This window comes from Astatotilapia calliptera, chromosome 6 (genome assembly GCF_964374335.1).
Source record: "Astatotilapia calliptera chromosome 6, fAstCal68.1, whole genome shotgun sequence".
Lineage (NCBI taxonomy): Eukaryota > Metazoa > Chordata > Actinopteri > Cichliformes > Cichlidae > Astatotilapia > Astatotilapia calliptera.
This window is the reverse complement of record NC_137427.1, coordinates 2,140,013-2,160,987: the sequence shown is the minus strand read 5'-3', so window position 1 is coordinate 2,160,987 and position 20,975 is coordinate 2,140,013. Positions and strand designations below refer to the sequence as shown.

The 20,975-nt window shown below is 43.2% G+C and overlaps 1 protein-coding gene across 4 annotated transcripts in view; it reads left to right on the top strand.

Moving 5' to 3' along the window:
• Positions 1-20,975, top strand: part of neurl1aa (neuralized E3 ubiquitin protein ligase 1Aa) — a 68,163-nt gene that overhangs the window by 17,805 nt on the left and 29,383 nt on the right. Inside the window, exons 1-3 of one of the 4 annotated variants that reach the window (XM_080302625.1) lie at positions 9,135-9,489; positions 20,061-20,194; positions 20,506-20,756. In XM_080302625.1, the coding sequence (XP_080158751.1) occupies positions 20,104-20,194; positions 20,506-20,756 (342 nt within the window). In that variant the 5' untranslated portion in view covers positions 9,135-9,489; positions 20,061-20,103. Of the gene's footprint in view, positions 1-9,134; positions 9,490-20,060; positions 20,195-20,505; positions 20,757-20,975 lie in introns of those variants that run through there. The other 3 variants (XM_026169668.2, XM_026169670.2, XM_026169669.2) reach the window with 3 other exon arrangements.

Below are 20,975 nucleotides of genomic sequence, written 5' to 3'. Positions count from 1 at the left end.
ACATTCTGGGGCAGCGTTATCAGGCAAAGTATTTTCAGATCCTCGGCACCTGAGACAATAAGGCATTTCTCTGCAACCATCCAGCCCAAGGCCGAGCAGCTCTGAGAGATATTAAAGCAGAGTGACAGATCTAATTATCACCTCCCCACTTCTTCTGCTCCAACTCTGATGAAAAGTACTACATTACAGCAGACACCCTATGCCCTCAAACTAACTTTCACCTTTGTTAATAACTAAGAGTGTAGTTATCTGGAATACCTGCTGAGGGCATGTCTCAGAATAGAGAGAAAGAGATTTGCAACAAGGCTGAATTTATGAAAGGAAGACTGTCATTATTCCAGCTCTTGCTGCAGTGACTGTGCAAATGCCCCCTATCTCTCACCTTTCCCCCCCGTCTGCTTTCGCATTTCTCATTTTGTCTTTTCACAGAGATCTAGACGGTGTCACAGCTCTGTGAAGTTTCCACTCCTCTCTTTTATCGTATCCTGTTCCTGAACGCTCTAAGGGCTCCGTTGATATCCCATATGAGACTGCGCTGAATGGGAGGTTTTGTTTGCACACACGTGCTGTGCAGCAGACAATGCCGGCTGCAGGAGAGCCACTCTGCTGACCTCTCTGCTTCTTGGCATCTGCTGCCAGATTCCCTTTCAGTCCTGTACAAATCACTTAGAAAGAGGCAGCGAGCTCTGTTTTGCTGGCAGGATGTTATGGTGCACAGCTCGCACCACTAAACGGCTGTTTTGTTTTGTTGTCTCCCCACACCGCTACTGTTGATGGAAACTGTGTCGAGCTGGGCTAATGGGCTGTGGGTGTGTTTGTGTGTGTCCCCGTGCACTTACATATGCATTCCCGGTAAGAAATGCGCAATTCCTTTCGAGTAGTGGTTGCCGTGGAAACCTTGGTCAGGTCTGGTCTCCAGCTGCCATTAAACAGTGAAGCGTGCTGGGACATGTGGCAATGGGGGCTGGTTAATCATCAGCCACTATATCAGATCTGTGGCCACGTTAGTGCTGATGGTTGCACCACGAACACTTTATTAAAAAAAAGAAATACATTTGCTTCAGATGTCAGAATTAAAATGGTGCCCAGTGCAAATGTACTGTAGTTGGCGTGCAGGGTGCCACACACCATCACCTAAATGCTTAACTAAATAAGAAACTATTAATGATTTTAACAATGATTTAAAAAACCCTGTTATGAATAGTCAAAATTTACTCCTATAACAAAAAGTTTCTTCTAAACCGGCAGTTTTCAAGTGACCACGTGAGGTCACTGGATAGTTGATGGATGGATGGATGGATGGATGGATGGATGGATGGATGGATGGATGATTGAAGGATGATGGATGGATGGATGGATGGATGGATGGATGGATGATTGAAGGATGATGGATGGATGGATGGATGGATGGATGATGGCTGGATGGATGATATATGGATAGCTGATGGATGGATGGATGGATGGATGGATGGATGATTGATGGATGGATGGACAGTGTTGGGGAGTAACGGAATACATGTACCGCCGTTACGTATTTAAAATACAAAATATGAGTAACTGTATTCCGTTACAGTTACCGTTTAAAAAAGGTGGTATTCAGAATACAGTTACTTTGTTGAAATAAATGGATTACACTGCGGTACTTTCCTGTTTCATTTTGTCGCGGGTCAGGACTGTTTGGGTTTTGTTTGACAGCTACGTTCTGTTGTTCCAGGCGGCAGCGTTGCGGTTGCCATGGTTACAGGGTAATGCTCTCGCTCTGCGTGTTTCCTGGGTGAGAGAGCGCCTTTTTGTTGTTGCTGTTGTGCTAAGCTAATAGGCAGAATGCAGAATGTAGCATCATGGGCAGTGTAGTCCGTGTTGCAGGGAGAATGGACTGCCATACACGTTATGTGTCTGTGAGCGCGAGGAGGGAGAAAAAGGGGAGTGGAAAGGTACGAGTTGTCATCGAGCAGAAACGGGAGCTGGAAGCATGTAAATATAATAATAACCACTGCAGCCAAGAAGAGTGCCTGACGAGCCCAGTTGTAAGTAAGCTATTAAGACTGGACTGTACACCGTGTTCGTGTTTTCCTCCGAAACAATAAGTTCTGTTGCAGCAGTCTTTCAACGCCTCTCTCTGTCTGTCGCAAGAAAAGTTGACCCACACAACAAAGTAAAGCTATTTTTCGGCTACGAGCCGACACGGAACCAACGTATTAGTCAGAGGTCCCTTTACTACGGTTCAGAGTCGCGGACCTTCAGTAATAGTAATAAATCACACAGCAATAGTACATTCATGTTGTTGTAAACAGCATGATAATATGTTAAGTAATCCAAAGTATTCAGAATACGTTACTGTCATTGAGTAACGTAACGGAATACGTTACAGAATACATTTTGGGGCATGTATTCTGTAATCTGTAATGGAATACATTTTAAAAGTAACCTTCCCAACACTGTGGATAGTTGATGGATGGATGATGGATGGATGATGGATGGATGGATTTTGGTGAAGGTTAAAGTTAGATCACGCTCTGCTTGGCCTCACTTCTGCTGTAAAAATCAGTTATTAAACTAAAAGGTTTTGTGGTCTTTGTGCCTTTTGGAGCATTTTTAATGAAACTATTGAGAAATAATGTCTCCTGCTGTGTGCTGCTGCCTGTGCTTCAGGAAAAGTTCTGGTATTTTAATAGACTAATAAGTACATTTGTGTGTTTGCATGGTATCCCTACACTTTATGGATCTTTAAAACAGCACCAGTCCCCGGTGCACTTACACACAGTTAATCTAACTACAGCAGGTAGCTTGAGCCAACTATGCTGAAGAACGTGAATACATGCAGAGCTTGTGCATGTATTCGTGCTATCTCTTCATGTCAGTTTGACTGCACGATGTTCAGATCAGGGGCTGAATTCACAAACATTCAGGGAGCTCTTGCAGAGTTCTCCTAATGTAGACATATAAACTATAAACATTTATAGAAAGGAGTCCTCACTTAAGAGTGATTTAGGAAGCTCTCAGAGTAACTCTGAGCAAGAAGTGAACAAAACCTTTTACCTCAGCGAGGCGATGCGGCTGACCCGATTAACAAGAATACATTTTTGCCAGTTTTCAAGTAATTCAGCCTCGTAATCACATTCATTTCTGGCATCATTGCATTGGATGGGAGATGTAAGCGTATCTTTAATGAGATCGGCTACAAACATTATCCCTGCACCATCTAATCTGCTGTTTCATTAACTCACTGTCATTCGGAGGTATTTCCTCTACCTTTTGTCTCTCCACTATTTTCTCCTGCTTAATAAAGCAAAGGAAACTCTTAAGCCTCTAAAAAGGCACTCCTTCCTACTGATAGCAGTTTTTCCACAATCTAGTATAAACTTCAAATGTTAATTCTTATAAAACATCATAAATCTAAAGCTGCATACACAACACAAATAGTTTGCTTTGACGTGGCAACCAGAGACCACGCAAAGTTGATAGCATTCTGCAGTTTCAAGCAACTACCTGAAATATCCACCAGCAACAGGAAGTGGGCGGGGCCCAAGATAAACTTTTCTCAACTTCCAGGTGAGCGACTGAAGCAGTTACCCATGCGACTGAAAAGTACAAGTGGTAGACATTTGACCTGGTAGTAAATACATTAAAAAGTTACCTAGGCCGGACCGGAGCAAACGACCAGCCGTCAGCTTTGACCAGTGAATCAGTTCCAGTCTGCTTAAGACTTTTTTCCAGATTCTGCCCCAAGCAGCAGCTCTTTGTAATGGGAAGCTTTAAGAATGTGGCCCCAGGGCTCTGAGCGGGCCACACCATCTGTCACAGGACTCCTCGTTCTTTGTAACTCGGGCTGGATGTTTGAATTTGATACAACCTCCAAACAAATGAACACCCACAAACAACGTCTATATGCATGCCAGTCTGTTAATAACAGACACAGCAGTACAATCAATGAAGCCCTTTGTTGGGGAGCTATGACCTTTCCACAGCTGTCCTTGAATTTCACATGTGAGGCTTCCACAATGTATTCAATATCATATGTAGATTTTATACAGGCATTGGTAGATACCTGTCAAATAGCTCTCAGCAGGTTGTAGTTCTCCCGACTCTTTTTGGCTAGAACTTGGACGTTGGAGTCCTTCCTGTATTTATTGTAAGGAAGTCCTTAGTACATTAACCAGAAATCCTTTAATTTCTGGTTAATGTACGCAGAAAGAAGGCGAAAAGCAAGAAACTAGAGAAAGAGACCTTAATTCGGGTCCATCCTGCTCTTGATTATCTCAGCAGTGTGTTTCGGTGTAGCTAAAGTCATAATGATGCTGCTCTTTACATATTTTTCTGTTTTTGTTATGAGAGAAACAAACAAATTCAATCGAGGCTTTTTTTTCACTCCATTTAATCCTGTTGAGGTGCAGAGTAAAAAATAACAAACCTTTATTTTATATCTACCATTTCTTCAAGAAACAATAACCAAAAAGCATATTAGTCAGTGTGGACATCTTACATTTAAAAGGGGTGATCATCTGAACATTTGAAGCAACAAACATAATGCCACAAAGCAGCTGTTACGCATCCAAAGCTGAAATATGGGCATCACCATATGTTGTATCCCATTCTGAAATCTCAAGTTTTGGTAGCCATAAAACATCTAGGATTATTACACCAAACCTGATGAGATCTGGATCTGGTTTAGAAATGAAGGGTGTTGGTTTCTGGTCTTTTGTCCTCTAAATGGGACCAGAATTAACCAGTTCAGTATCTTGTTATATTAAATAAAACCTGAAACTAGCAAGAGAGAGCATAAACATATGTGATAAGTGTTTACTGAGGCGTCAAATCAAGTGAGAGATTGGGTTGTTTTCTCATGAATTTACATCTAATTGTACTTTTTTTGGCAACCAGAGGAGCTGCCCCCTGCTGGTCATAAGACAGAATGCAGGTTTAAAACGCTTTAATTTTAAACCATCTGTGGTATTAATGTTCATAAACAATGTCATTGGTGGCTTCTGAAGATGCTGACTCTGCACTTCTAAAAGTGAAAACATCCAGCACAGAATCAGGAACACATGAAGACGAGTAATCCATCCAAGTACCCGTTTTCTTGTTTCACTTTAGAATCATCCTGTTTCTGAGTTATTTAAAAAACAGACCAAACCTAAACAGAACAGAAGTGTTAATAAGGCCCAAAGAATTCATGAGGTTCACATGAAACATGCCTCTCATCAGATAGGCCGTAAATATCAGCTGTAGCTGTACGCACACACCCATCTGATGCCGACTAAAGTGAATCGCCACATAGTCCAAGTTATGTAATGCAAGTTTATGTACAGACTCTCAAAGATGCACCTCGACCCTGTTGCAGACAGGACTGTGGGCCAAAGGAGGCTTTCTTTCTAAAGGTTAAGGCTGACAGAGCAGTGACTGCAGGAAGAAAGAGTTACTGTACAAAGGAAGGATGTTCTAGCAATGCATTCGTGTACAGCAGCGGTGTCAAACAAGGTGAGGAAGTGCACTTTTCTGCAGGCCTTTCCTCTGGTGTGTATCTGCGAGGTTACACGAAGCGCTGGTCTGACGTTTCTTCCTGAAACTCATCTGGCCAACTTCCAGTCGCCGCTCTTTTCACAGCCATGTCCCTTGCGTGACAAATAGCTGTTATACCTTAGCGCGATGATGTCATCCCTTGGGACTTTTAAAACTCAGCAGACTTGTGGGTGTTACTTTTATTGCTGGGTTTGCAGGGATATTTGTAAGATAGAGGAAATGTGTTTTCTCTTAACTTGCTGTCCTGAGCCACAGACACCACTTATCTGAGTGAAATACAGTCATTTTCTGTCCCCTGATCTGTTTTATAACTATCGATTTAGCTCAGAGATTTTTTTTTCTCTCTGTTGAAAGAAGTCTTTCTTTAGCTGAGTTCTTCTTTAAAATCCAGATTTTTGCAATTGTCAGCAGAGGTGATACTTGAAACCAAATGTGGTTGGCCTCTCATTGTGCTGCGAATACTCTCCAGCAACTGTCTTTACCTCAAATGTGCACACCATGTGTGCGTCTCCAGCATCTCATTTAGAAAACTAAACCTTGAGGTTGAGGTCCTGATTTTATTTTGATGAACCGCCCAGGCAGGCCTTAGTATTTGTTATGGTTACGTGGTGGTAATCATTAAAAATTATGGGGAAACGGGGACATGTAAATATTATTACCTGCGTGATTTAGAGAGTAATCTTTAAACATAAACAACAACGTACAGCATTTTGCTGACAGTTGTTTTATGCTCAGCGAGCCAAAAGGATCATCTGTGTCATGTCTTTGCAACTTACTGGGAAAAAGTTGGTTTAAAAGTTGTTTTTTTTCTTGATAAAATTATAGATTTTTCACAAAGAACAGTGTCAAATAAATGCTGCTTACAAACTCCAGCGATGTTTTAACACAGTTCATTTACATATAAACTGTTATGTGTTTAAAAAGTGTTTCTTCTAACTCAGGCTGGAAATGAGTTTTCCTCCACTGTCCTTAATTCTGACATCGAGCTTGAGCATTTAAAAGGAGAATAAATCTTTATATTTAATTAAACTGCAAATCCACAATGATAATTGTGACATTAAGCATAGCGAGTGCTTAATATTTCACTCGTGCTATACAGCTAGTAGGCTACCTGAATGCATCACTTAATGTAATTTAATATTTCACAGAGAAATAAAATGTTTTAATTAATGTTTAACATGATGGAAATTCACTGATTCTGTACTGGTGTAAAGGAAGTAAACACTCTTCTGGTTCTTTTGATTAATACCAAACTTCACCGTTCTGAGGAAGCTTGTTTCCTCTGAACGGTTTCTGAGCTCAGCCTCTGAGAGGGTGAAAAAGAGCAGAGCAACGACTCCCCCAAATCAAAGGAGACCAGTTAAGGTGGTCTGGGCTTCTGACTAGAGTGCCTCCTGGATATCTGAGTGAGGGGTTTTGGACATGTCACACCCAGGACAAGAGAGATTACAACTCTCGACTGACCTGCAAACACCTTGTTGTTCCTCCAGAAGAGCAGGCAGAAGAGGCTGGGAGCTCTAAGGGAAGGTCTAAGCATCTCTCCCTACACTGCCTCCCGTGTGACCCAGGCATAGACATGCAATAGAAAATGGATGGACAGGCAGCGTGTTTGAGTTAATCAGGGCCAAATGATTTTGATGAAGAATGCAAACAGCTGATACCGGTGGTCTGTGTACTAAAGGTGTTGTTGGAGCTTGGACCGTGGTTATTTCCACCTCAGAAGCTTCCTCGATTTCAGTCTGTAACAGCTCTGCAAATACGAGGCCAAACCGAGCAGCCTCGAGCTCTGTGGATCAGAAGGCTGGCTGAAGTCTTCACTGCCGTGCTAAAAATGGCAAATGGTTGTCTTTTAATTACAGATACAGCCGCCTCCGGGGTGGAAAGTGTTAATGAACAAAATCCAAGATACCCTTGAATGATGAATTCCTGGCATTCACCTATTAGACTCCGGTTCATATATCTCATTTCTCTCACCCTGTCCTGCCATTATCTAAACGCCTGCAGCTTCAGGCCCAGAGTAAACACTGGTGTCTGGGACTGAGGGCTGCGAGGTCACCGTGGATAGGTGATGACAGCTGAAGTCAGAGGACTGACTCTTGAGGGGTCACCCAGTCTGTCTGCCAGGGGCCTGAGGCACATAAGGAAGCATGGAAGGTGAAAGACTGAGTGCTGAGAGTAAAGAATGTGGCCACTTGCTCTGTGAGCCTCTGGACCCAAACTTAGCCTCAGACGTGTATCGCTTTCTTATTTTTAAACTATGAAATGTGGAACGATAGGCCATAGGCTACTCCTCTTATCTAGTTCATTTATTTAATTACTAAACCTGTCAGACAGTAACATCTTGCAGTGCATGGCCTAATATGGTGAATTAAGAGTGGAGATTATATCATTTAATAGGAAGGCACGGCACACCCTCTTAGAGGTTGGGACTGCAAACTTTATCACAGATTTAGCCAAAGAACATATGCTGCATAACTTACTACACACCAATCAGGCATAACATTGTGACCACCTGCCTAGTACTGTGTTGGCCCCCGTTTTGTTGCCATAACAGTCCTGACCCATCAAAGCATGGACGAGACCCCTGAAGGTGTGCCGTGGTATCTGCAACAAGATGTTACCAACGGATCCTTCAAGTCCCCTAAATTGTGAGGTGAGGCCAGCACATCCCAGCACATCCCACAGATGCTCGATTGGACTGAACTCATTGCTGTGCTCCTCAAACCATTCCTGAACCATTATCCTGCTGAACGAGGCCACAGCCATCAGGGAGTACCGTTTCCATGAAGGAGCCTACATGGTCTGGAACAATGCCTAGGTAGATGGTACGTGTCATTGTAACGCCCACATGTGTGGCAGGACCCAAGGTTTCCCAGCAGAACATTGCGTAACACAACTTCCCCAATCATCGTTAGAAATCCAGACTTCCTGCACTTCTGCTAAACATTCTTACTCAATGTATTGAAGTCTCTCCAAAATTCCTAAACATGAATAGAAACTTCTGTTCTTTAGTCTCGCATTAACTCTCTTACTGGTAGCTGAGGACAATCGTGGCACACCTGAGTGGAGACTACATTCACCATCTGGGAAGTGACCCAGTCTGGTGTGTAGTATCTCCAGGTGTGTGGGTTTGGTGGATCGTGGGTCAAAGAGGGTTAGGATTACTGATATGTTACTCATACAGCACATGAAGACTTTGTAGCTGATTAGACATCTGCACACACAAGCAGGAGCGGGTGCTGGACCCAAACAGTCCAAAAACGAGCTTTTCCCAGAGGTGAACACGTGGTCTGACATCATTAACGGTTTATGCAAAATATTACCTGACATTTTTTAACCTTATCACATACACAATAGCTCAGCCTGTGTTTGTCAGGGTCTACTTCCTGTTTAATCCTTGCCCCACCCACACTTTCCTCGTCACACCAATGGGGATGTGTAAATGTCATTATGCGGTTAAGATGGATTTCTTTTCATTGTTTGTTTGTTTGTTTTTAAAGGAAACTTTTCTCCTTCATCAGCTGAGGAAATAAACCCTGTGTGGTCACACTGTGCCCTCGCGCCTTACCTCCCGCTCACCCTTATATCCCCCCATGTTTTATTCCAGCCTCGTGGCCCATCAATGGCAGCTCTGTGCGGCAGTGACAGCGTTAAAACCGCTCATGTCCGAGTCTCCACCTTCTATGTAAATGACAGCGTGAGTGAGTGGGACCCGAGGCGGAGAGCTCTTACTGAATGAGGCTGACGGGGACGGGGGGAGTTGCCTTCACAATAATAAGGAGGTGTGGGTCCGCTCTCTGCTGTTTGCATGTACCCGGAGCAGAGCAGCGATAGGCTACCTTTTGGATGCAATCATGTCACGAGCGCTGGGCTGTGCCACGAGAGCATCTGAATAATCCACACCGGCCATACGCGCACGGCAGAAGACTGAAGCGATGGGTGGCCAGATAACGCGAAATGCCTTTTACGGTAAGGAGCAAACATTTGTCATATCTGAGATGTTTCGGCGCCTTTGTTCAGGTCTTTGGCTGTGAGCTGCTCACGCTCTGTTATCAGGTACCAGCCTATTCTTTGCTCACAGTTACGTCACTCCTGTAATTAGAATAGGGGTCTCGAGACGCGCAGCTGTGTCTTCTGATTACGACGTAACAACCAGGATGTCCCCGGCTCCTCGCGCATTGACCTGCGCCCTGTATAGCAGTAAATTGCAGGGAGGTGTTTGCACTGGGAGCAGCTTAGCTGGAGGAGAGGAAAGTTGTGGGGTTTCCCCTCATTACTAAACAGAGCGTGCAGCTGTGCCTCGAGAAATCAATGAATTGATTTTTTTTCTATTGTATTGTCCTGTATGCCATCACTAAGGTCCCACCAGGGGCGTGTCCAAAGGATGGGGCATGGGGTGGCACCAGGCCCCATAGATGGTATCTCTATGGGGGGGCAAATTTGGCAAATATTGTAGCTTGTGCTCCATACTGTCCACTTAAAGCTTTACTCCTTAGCTTCCAGATTGTAAAACATAATTCTGCATTATTTTGAATTCTGTGTACTGTTACCAGTGCCTGAAATACTTTAGTAATAGTACAAACGTATCCAAATACACTCGAAGCAGGTGTGCAAATACTTGTTTTCTACACACTGTTTGTATCTGATCAGATATTTGGGTTTCTCGTGCTCCACGTGCCACACTATTCCAAATATCCTGCACAGACCCCCCGGGGGCAAAGCATCCATCTGACAGGGCGGTTGCTGGCTATAAGCAAAACGCACAGGCCGGCTGAATTTCAAAGATGTGTTTTGGTGGTGTAGTGTTCTCTCCACGAGACCCCAGGGACCTTTTGTTCTGTTAATAAACAGTGGAGCTTCTGTATAGGTTCATACTCTGAATGTAGGCCAGCTTCAGTGCTTGTGTGGTGTCAGGCAGAGTTTTTAACAACAATAAGATGACAGTAACCCACCCGTCCACGTCCCCACACCCCCTCCTTTCTACAACAGCAAGAAATGAGGAAGTGAGCCGTGCCAGCAGTGTGATGAGGAATTCGTTCCTCGTCTTTGCACAATTATTATTAGCATGGTGTGTCGTGTTTGGGTGTGTGTGTATATATACCTATGTGTTACTATGGGGGTTAAGCTGTGTCCCTGATCCTGCAGCCTCTTCTGGTTTTGACCACCTGATCGTTCTAATTAAAGCCCTGAGATTAATCCAATTACTTAAAGAGGGACAAGCTAAGACAGCAGGAAGAGCTCCTTTTCTCTGGGATCAAGGTCAAACGCCTCCGAAAATTAGAACACGGCGTTTTTCTTGTTGTGCGATCAGAATGCAGTCTTACCTGGTATTGGTGTTAGTCTCTAGCAAGGCTGTCATCAGGACTCACAAAGAGGCCCAACTTATTATTTTTACTAACACAGCCTGTTAAAGGAAAACACGTCATTATATTTGTCCATAAAATTCAATTTTGTGAATTTTAAATCACTTATTGAAAAGTTTTGTGTATTTCTTCAGTGTGAAGTTTGAATGCAAAATTAAATCTCTCGACATGTTTTACAAATAAAACGGACTCAGAGCATGGCTGCTCTTTTGTGCATTACAACATTGTTCTGTGTGTTGATGGCAACAAAATATACAAAATGGTAATCAACTGTAAATTAGAAACAACTCGAATAAAACAGCACGTCAGTTTTCATATGGGAGAGGTTTGTTTTGATAGGGTGGCTTTTGTTTGCTTTAGGCTTTACATGCACCAGGTTTGCATAACATTTTGGTAAAAACCACGTCTAACCCAAATTTACAGATATAGTCGTGGAATTTGGAATCTGAATATAGTTATTATCAAATATGTAAGTCGAACAAATGTTCTGCTGTAAACATAAGGCTGTTTCGTGGCTCACGTGTGTGATGTTCTTGCAGAAATGTGAGCTAAGTCACGTCTTATAAAGCTCGCAGTCTCCTCTTCATGGTTGATATTAGAAAACTCTCCAACAGAACTTTTCCCTAGCAAACGTTTGGACCCATGGAAAGCGTTTGTGTGATTTCATGTCCCAGGGCTCTGGGACTATTCAGTGTTTGAACTTTACTCAGAACTCGTTTGACATTACGTCTAGTTTTCTTTTGTTCAAAGATGCCTGTACAGATCAAAACTGTTCTTAACAATAAATACTGAATTCTCTGATGTTTTAAGAAGGATACTGAGTGATTTTATTCCTGGATCTCATCACTTTAAACGACCATGGAGCAGTTCTGACAGTTGTGCAGAGTCCTGCACACAAACTGCTTTCACAGTGCATCTGAAATAATTTAACTGTAATAATGACCAAAGCTGTTACTCGGTATTTTATGGTCTTACCTTCAACTGCAGACTTTAGTTTTGTCATCTTTTTTCACTAACTGCTTTTTCTCGTCTGCAGTCACGCCTGCCTTTGTTTTGCCAACAGCGACGATGTTTGCTGTCCTCGATGTTCCTCATAGTTGAGTTAAAACTGCAAATTGCTTGCTAGTAAGAACCTGCAGGTACAGCAGTGTTTGAGTGAGTACAGGAGGCAAGCATATGATAACTGGGAGTGATTCATAACCTCAGCTTTAATCACAGACTGTACAGAAAAAGGTTGCCATCATAGCCACTGCGACATCCTGTTTCGAGACCTCCATTTCAGCTGTTTTGCCACCACCATCTTGGTTTTTGGAGGTAGAAGTCTCCACGTGTGAAGGAGCAGCTGATGCTAGCTTTCATCCACACAAACACAGGTTACACCTTACAAATAACAATAAAAAATAGAGTTTTAGTCACCAGAACCACATCGAAAGCCATCATTTTGTCTGATAACTCAGTTAAAATGCTGTAAAATTCACAAACGTGGTCCTGAAGTGCATGGCAGTGAGTTTTTGAAGTGTCTGTGAGGCCCAACAGAGCTCGCAGCTACAGCTGTGTGTGTGTGTCAGCGTTCCTCTAATGGTGGAACTGTTGAGAGGGGGGGAAATTAGCTAAAGTTAGAATTTTAATGTGGGAGTCTTTGTGGTGGCTTCATCTTTCAGCCTCAGAGGCCGACACTTAGTCATGACAGGCAAGTTAAGGCCGGTCCAAAGCATTATGGGTACCCCCCCCCCCCCCCCCAATCAAAGTATAACTGTTTCCATGACAACCCACAGCCATTGATAGAAAGTGCTTCTTTCTAAATTTGAAAAAGCAGGCATTAATTTCTGAACCTTTGCAGTGATGTTTTCTTCTGCATGTGAGCCTTTTTGGAAAATGTGCCTGTTTAAAAAAGAAAGTTAAAATCGTTGCTCTGCGTCTCTCACTGTTTACGTGTTTGCACGAGCACAGCGAGAGCTGCTGGGGAACAGATTATGCTTTCTAAAATTGAATCTCTGCAGGCTGCTGTTCTCAGGTGTGAAGCACCAGAGCACATCCAAACAGCGTTTGCTGAGTCGGTTGCGTAATTGAGTCTGCCGAGTGTGTGGGAGCTCCACTTCTGTGCTCCCGATTGACTGAAAGTGGGCCACTGTCTGCGGCTGATTCGACGCAGCGTCTGGTTGCATTCGAGCTGAATTGGATTCTGTATCCGAATGCAAAGAGAAGCTATATCACAAAGTAAAGATTCGTAACTTTGTCGAATTGGACTGGGGCTCGGTAATGTCACGGGATCTGCCTCAGGTTATTGAACGCACCAGCAGCCTCTGTTTTGTTTTTTTCTTTTTGTGTGTAGGAGAGTATAGTGACAGGAACGTATGTCTCTGGGTCAGGTGGCATTGTTGAGAGCGTGCATCAGTGTCGCACACATAGCTGTTGCTTCCTCTAACTTAAAGCATCAGCTCTCGTGACAGGTCACCTTCAAGGCAGCGCCCACACGATGACTTCCAGTCAGTACTGAATAGCATCTCGCATGCTTCAGTCAATACACGCTGCATGTCATTACGCCTCTCCACCAGCCTGCTCTCTTTCTCTAACAGAGAGGCATCGTGGGACAGCATTGTGCTCCGCTGTGCGCAGCCTTGTGATATTATTATTTATTGATTACTGTTGTGTAATCCCTTCCGTGAAGAGAATGTGGTAAGACTAGTGGGCCGTAGTGGATGACGTCAGTCAGACTTCATCCTATCCACGTCTCACCTTTCACTACCAGGCCGTCCCAGTGTGAATTATTTAGGCGTCGCTCTGCAGCAGGTTAAGCTCTGAGCTGTTGAGCACATTTCATTTGGTAGTTATGTTATGATCATTTGTAGCTTCTCATTTGCAGGTGACTTTATTCCGTTTAATGTAATTTCAAATTTAATCCGTTTTGTTTCTGTCCAATCTGCTGGCCATTATACAGACATGACTGTGGACTCGGTGGGGAATGAATATTTCATATAGTTTTTGTTCACTCGCTCTTTTTTTATTTTTTTTATTTTATGAAACCTGTCCTGTCAATTCAGTTCAGTTTTTTTATACATTTATACAAATCACAAGGGGTCCAGTAGTTGCACTTTCTATTTCCTTCAGTGGAAACCAGTTTGGATGTACATTTTCTTGTTTAAAAACATCGTTATTTGCTTCAGGTTGGCTTTCTAAGTGGACCAGTTGTAAACTGTTTCAGTGGTGGTTGCACATATTAAACATGGGCTAAGTTTAAATAATGAGATAAGAGTCTGAACTGTAGAAGTAATCCCTGTGGCCCAAGAGCTCAAAACTCACTGATCTCAGGCCTTTTTTAAAACCCGTGGTTCTTTATGATGTCAGTAAGAGCATGCGGTCGTCTAAAGCACCAACTGCTGGCTATGAGAGCAGAAGACCTGGCTGTGTGCCGTTTCTGTTACTTCTGTTTGCAAGGGGGAGCTAATCAGAAGAAAGTTAGCTTAAAGCCAGGGGGAAGGTCTTCTTTCAGAGAGTGTAACATGTGAAGGGGTCATGGAAAGCTACCTTTGCACAAGGTTGAAAACATGGAGTTCCTCTGTAGCATAAAAATCTGCCAAACTGATACTGAAGCCAATCAGTATTTCAGTTAAAAAGGAGAACTGGTGGTGAGTTACATTATTGTATTACAGTTTGTTGAGCCGCTTGGAAAGCAAGTAAGCTGTTAGAAATGTGCTTGGACTTTTGAGAGACCAACATTTTTTGATTGGTGCTATAAAACTCAGGCAATATTTGACAGGATTAGTATTATGGGGCTTTCAGACATAATGCAGCAAGCTCTCAGAAAGGCATTATTTCCAAACTCCTTCGAATGAGGTCTCTCTCCCACTTTGTCCTGAACATTCGTCAGGAACCCTCGACGTTACATTTTAACCCTCTGTGCGTCTCTTGGATGTCGTCAATGTCAAAGGTAGGCTGGTGGACTCAGTGGACGTCCCTCAGAGAAAGACCCTGGGAGCAAAGTCAAAGTCATCATCTTTGCAGGAGTTGTTGATGAAAATGAAGAAGGAGCTCTTAGATGGAAGAAGTTAAACTTCTAGCATGTGGTTTGTGTCGGGAAAGGGTGCATTTCACCCAAACCTAGATCGTTTTTTCTTGTAATCTAGCAGTGTTTGTGCCTAAACCTTATAAAACATCAGCTAAAAAAAAGAGACGTGGAAAAATAGCAGTCCAGCCTGGTGTGGTGTGTGTGCCGTGGAAACTGAACTTGTTGTTTTATCAGCTTCTTCTGATACTTGTTTCTTAATTTGATAAGAATCAATCAAGTTGTTATTAGTAGACTTCATTAAGATAAAAGGTTTTTTTCTCTAACAAAAGTGAAAATACGATTGCCACTGATGGTAATCGTTGCTCAGTGTTTAGCGGTCAGTAGTATAGCTAAAGGAGGGAAAAAAGCCTACCTGAGCTAATCCAAAGTAAATTGTTTTTTGGACGGGATCACCTGACACTGATCTGAGCAGTCACAGACCAACAGATCTCTCACGATGTTCCTTAACAACATTTCTGATCTTTTGGTCGCCACCAGCGATGCAGTGACTTCCTGGTACCTGCCCTCAGGTAGAGTAGCAGCCACAGCTACCGTAGCAGTCGGTGCCTGTTGAGTTTTATATGATCTGACTGCATCTGTCACACATGTGTGCAACTTTGGAGATGAGTAATAAGAGGAAACGTAACACTCTGGGTGACTCTGTAAGAGGCACAGCATGTTGTTCTTGTACCTGTACTGTAACGCGTAAAGCCTTCTTGCCGAAATGATAATGCATGTGATTAATTGTCGCCGTTATCGTGTGATTCATTTCACTGTTGCAGTTACATTAGACTGAAATGGCATTTTGTCATGAGTCAGTGCGATTAAATGCATCATCCAGACACTGCTATGTAAACATCATTAAGAAGTTGTTTGTCATTGCCCTCCAGGCTTGTTGGCAGTGTTTTAAATGACGCTGTCAGCTGATCTACAGAGAGAAACATCTGAAAAAGAAGCAAAGGAGAAGCGTTTTCCACCTGTGAAGTTTTGGTAAAGATGAAATGGATTTTATTTATCCGCCCTGTGTTGTAATGTTTGCAGTTATCCCGAGAGAACGAGCTGAAGCTAAACAGTCCGCTTTGTGTTTTCTTAACAAATGATTCTGGTGAGTGATCCAAAGTACACCAGTATATTAATGCTCATTTACTTCTAATAGGTGCATAAATAAACTGTGATAAGCTTGAGTGGAAATGTAAACCTGTAAGGATCTGGTGTTTGACGTTACACCCTACACCAGTCTGCATGTTTGTTATTCCCATGTTCCCACATTGCTTAAAGGCTTGATGGGCTATCGTAAAGTCACAAAAGTAACTCTGTGTGCGAGGTTGTGTTTTCTCTAATGTTTCCCAGGATGAGCTTCAAGCTGGACTTCACATGGCAACAAGTGCAGAGAGTGGGTTGGTATGTGGGCTACCTGTGCTTTGAATGATACAGCCTCATCGTGTTTCCATGGTGCTAAAATTGGGCGTATCAGTGGAGATCTGGGTCAATGACATGTGCAAACACCGGTCAGGGTTTGTTTTAGTCCCCCTTGGAGATGGGTCTGAGGCTTTGGACACAAAGTGTGTATCACAGCAGAAAAGTGATTCTGCACACACTGCTAATGCAATATGTTGCCTTTGTATATGAAGCAGTATAGCCTGGATATTAGTCTTCATCATTTTATGCAGCGCATGGTTCAAAATCTCTGCACAGCTGAATGAACGGCCGAGGTTCCAGCGAGTGGCGGGTTATATGGCACAATACAGCTCAGCTGTTACCTCACAGGAACATTTCATTTGAAGAACAGCTTTTGCGGGTGTTCCACAGAACAAGGAAGTGATGTACCCACTAGACACGGAGCAAATATTTGAATAGTGTTCTGGACACATAAAATTCGATTAGCATGGGAAACTGCTTGAGTTGAACAAAAAACCTCTCGTCATCCACCTGAATGAAATGATGAGACCGCAGAGATGTTCATTGCAGTATGACGGTATTATCTGTCTGTGTACTGTGACGAGCGATCGGACCTGTCACACATGTGCTGTCATTAGTGGGATAAACAACCCTCTGCACTCCTGGGCAGAGGAATACAAGCTTTTCACCCTGTTTGTTCATAATAAGACATCCTTGACCTTTGGCAAAATGGCTCCTATGAGGCTTTTAAAACAACCTCTTCACTGATAACAAAAGTATAAAGCTGTGTGCACAAGAACGGGTTTAGCGGAGGCAGCTGTTAGACTGTAGTCAACAAGAGTTATTTACATTGAGGGGTCACATCTCGGGCTCTGAGGACATGAGCATACTCCAGGATTTGTGTTCCTGAGGTAATTGGACGACTGAGACGGGCTGCTCGAGGCAGCTTTGTTTTTCTGATAGCTTCAACAAACAGCAAGCCTTAAACAAAGCCCACTAAGTGGGGAAATAGTCGATATTTGGTCAAAAGTAAATTCAAAGCTTAAGCCATATAGTCTGAGTGCAGTGGCCAATGTTGGGGGGGGGGGGGGCTTCTGCAAAGAAGCTATCTGAACAGCAGGCGACTGGTATCCAAATCAAGTAGGACTAGCAGTAAGTTATCATGCATTTCAGCATTTTTAAGTGGAGCTGGTACAAGAAACATTTTTTTAGCCAGCTGCAACCTTAAGACTTTCTATAGTGAAGGCAATATTTATGCTGCTGCTGTGTTTAAAGCAGTGCCATCACTGTGTTTCATGAACTATCTAAGAATTGCATTAAAGTACATATCCTGAGTATGTTGATAGGTTACCCACACACGCATCCATCCATGCTTCATTCATTTCAGGATTACAGGGGAGGATATACCCTGGACAGGTTATCAGTGTCTTGCAGGGCTAGCACTCAGAGACAGACAACCATTTGCACTCACATTCACACCTATGGGCAGTTTAGGGTCACCAGTTAACCTTGCCGCACCGACTGCATGTCTTTGGGCTGTGGGAGGAAGCCAGAGTACCTGCAGAGAACCCACAAACATGGGTGTGCAAGCTCCACACAGAAATACTCTGGCCAGGTGGTGGATTTAAACCCAGGACCTTCTTGCTGTGAACCAACAGTGTTAACCACCGCAACACTCCGGCCTACCTGAGTTTGCTCTTCTGCAGCAGCAGCAGAAGCAGCTTAAATACTATGGCCTGTATGGGATTTGCCAATTGGATGTATAGACGTTTATCAGCTGAGACATCAGCCGATGTGGGCTGGCACTGAGATGAGCTGATCTGCCAGGATTACAGCTGAGCTTGACTTCATGATGCTGCCTAAACGAGTGCTGCGCATGTTACCTTGGAGAGGAAGAAGTACCATGAAGAGGAGAGATACTTGGATACCGTGTAGTCTTGATATTCGCTCAGAAGTTAAACCAGCTGTGAATTCAGCGTTTCCAAAACGTAACCGTTGACCCACAGATACCTGAAATGGATGCTTTTTTTCTGTGTTCACTAGTACTCCTGTTTGTTTGACTGGAAAAACACAACCAAGCAAGACTATAAATATAACTTTATTGTGTCTTAATAAACAAAAGGCATCTGTTGTAAGCTCACTGATGGCTGCCAAGTGAGCCCATCAAGACCTTTAGATACCACGGGTTGCTAAGGAACATGAATTCACACGTAGCCCCTTCTCTCTGCAGCAGCTGTGCCTCTTTAGAGCCCGCTAATTCATTCAGCTCAAACTGCCCAGGACCACGTGAACCACATTCAACAGCCGCTCCTCTGTAGCACTGCCTAAGACAAAAGGCCTCAGCCGTCTTCTTAAGTTCGGGGCCAGATAGAATAGCAGACATGCTGTGTAAAACTGTAGTGTTATTACAAGATAAACACAGACAAACACAAAGACGGACTACAAAGCGTGCTGTTGTCTTTGACTAAATATGTGGACTTATCAGGACTCTGCAGGACATCTGCTGCTGCCCTTGAGTTGGCTTTCATTGTTTCAGGGTCTGGTCAAATCAGGCAGGCCTCTGTAAAACTGAATGTTAATCATATAATTCTGGCAATTTTTGTAATGAGGCACCTGCCACAGTTTCTTTTCATATTCAAACGCTGTAATAGAGGCAGAATCACACTGTACATTTAATGTAGTGGACTGATGGACGACAGTTTCTTTCTCCTATCAATATGTACGTAGCCAGGCATTTCTGTGTTGAAACATTTTCAGCACAGCTGACTGGAGTTTGGTGGGGAAAAACTGAAACATTCAGCATAAACATCAGGATTTGCTGATGTTTATTGTGATGTATCAATCGCTCAGACCTGAGGAGATGGAATTTCTTTCTAGATGGCAAATCATACCCAGAGAAATCTATGAAAGAAGAGACAGCAGACCAATTTCTCTGCTGACAGTAGCTCGAGTAGTCCATAATGCAACACAGCTATGAAACATGTAGTGCTTTGAGTCTGCAATAGGACTCTCAATAGATCTCTTATCTTACAATCACAGTTGGTATTGCTTTGAATTATTGCTGTGAGAGGATACAAGTGCAGTCTTTGTAGATACAGCTGGTCAGGTGAGGAAAACGCTAATCGCTAACTGATGTAAGCGGGGGCCTGACAAGCCGAGGGAAAGCGGGTACATCAGGAAGATGGATTATACCCCATAACCACAAAATACTGGAATGTTTAAACACAAATACAGAAACTTCTGGAAGGCATTTAGCATCTCAGAATGGTAACGTATTGAATATCAGATCAGTCGAATTTTGAGGATTCTCTCCTTCAAAGCTAAAAACTTCCTCTCAGCTCAGCTGCAGAATACTAATTTAGTCATTCTAACCTGGCGGTTAGTGGCCGTGGAAAATCTGTGAAAATTGCTCAAGTGCATGTTTCTAGTAGCTGCTCAAGTGCTGCGGTCACACTCCTCTCACTCGGACTCCATTCAGGCACTTCTGCTGCCCATGCATTTAATTATCAAGTCAGTCATGCCTTCCTCTGCGAGTCTTCTTCACCACCGGAAAGCAGCCATCGAACTGCTTCCCGGGTTTTGGGTTGAAGTGCATGACCAAGCGCGATATGTGATATTTAGTCTTGCTAGAAACTTGCAATTGACCTGTTTGGTTGGTTATTGGACTGCAAGAATTATACCATAACGTCAGTGTTAATTGGGTCAAATAATGTATATGCAATATGTTCAAACAGCATCATACTTCACACGGCTTCTACTGAGAATTTGTGGTCACAGATGTCCAACAGAGCGTCTCACGGCCAACGCGGACCATGTAATGCAGCCATTAGATTTCAGAATGGCTGTTTGTCTGGGAACAGCTCATTTTGTGAGTAACTAAAGAGCATCATTTGTCTTGGACATGTGTTTTTGAAAGTTTTCAGCCTGCAGGCCCAGTGTGATTATTGCTGATTAGCTTATTACTCTTCTACTCACAGATAATCAACAAAGAACCAAATCCTAGATGATATTTCCTTATCTGATGTCATTTTGTGTGATAACATTTTGAATTACAAACATCAGATGCTAACTGCATTGCTGGAACCTAACCTCCTGCTCCTAATTAGGACGTTTATTTGGTTTGTTTTCAATGAAATTCATGGCTTTGTTCTGCTCTTTTGTCTCTCGTTGCCTTATTAGACTCCCTTGGTGGCCCATTCCCGTCCACGTCACATCGATGTCACCACAAACCCAAGAGGTGCCTGCCTATCCACTGTGGCAGTGTCGGTGGGCCTCTCCCCATCAGCCCACTTCTATTCCATCCAAACGCCAAGGGGTCCCAAATTGTCATGGACCTTGCCCAGAAGACAGCAAAGAGGCAGGCCAGTTTCTGCAATGCCATCACCTTCAGCAACCGGCCCATCACGCTCTATGAGCAAGTCCGCCTCAAGGTACATTTTTCACAGAGTGGAGCACTTTTCCTCTCGAGTGTCTGAGAGCTTTTAAACTGTCAAAACTGTTGTCTTAGTTTTATCTTAGCTTGACAGTTAAAAGGTTTTGTCCCCCAGTGTAAACTCAAATTCGCTGTCTGTGTTGGATAGACGTGATGCAGTTATTGATTTAAAGCCTCAAAAAGCAGACGTTTCTATTCATGGAAACATTTTTATAAT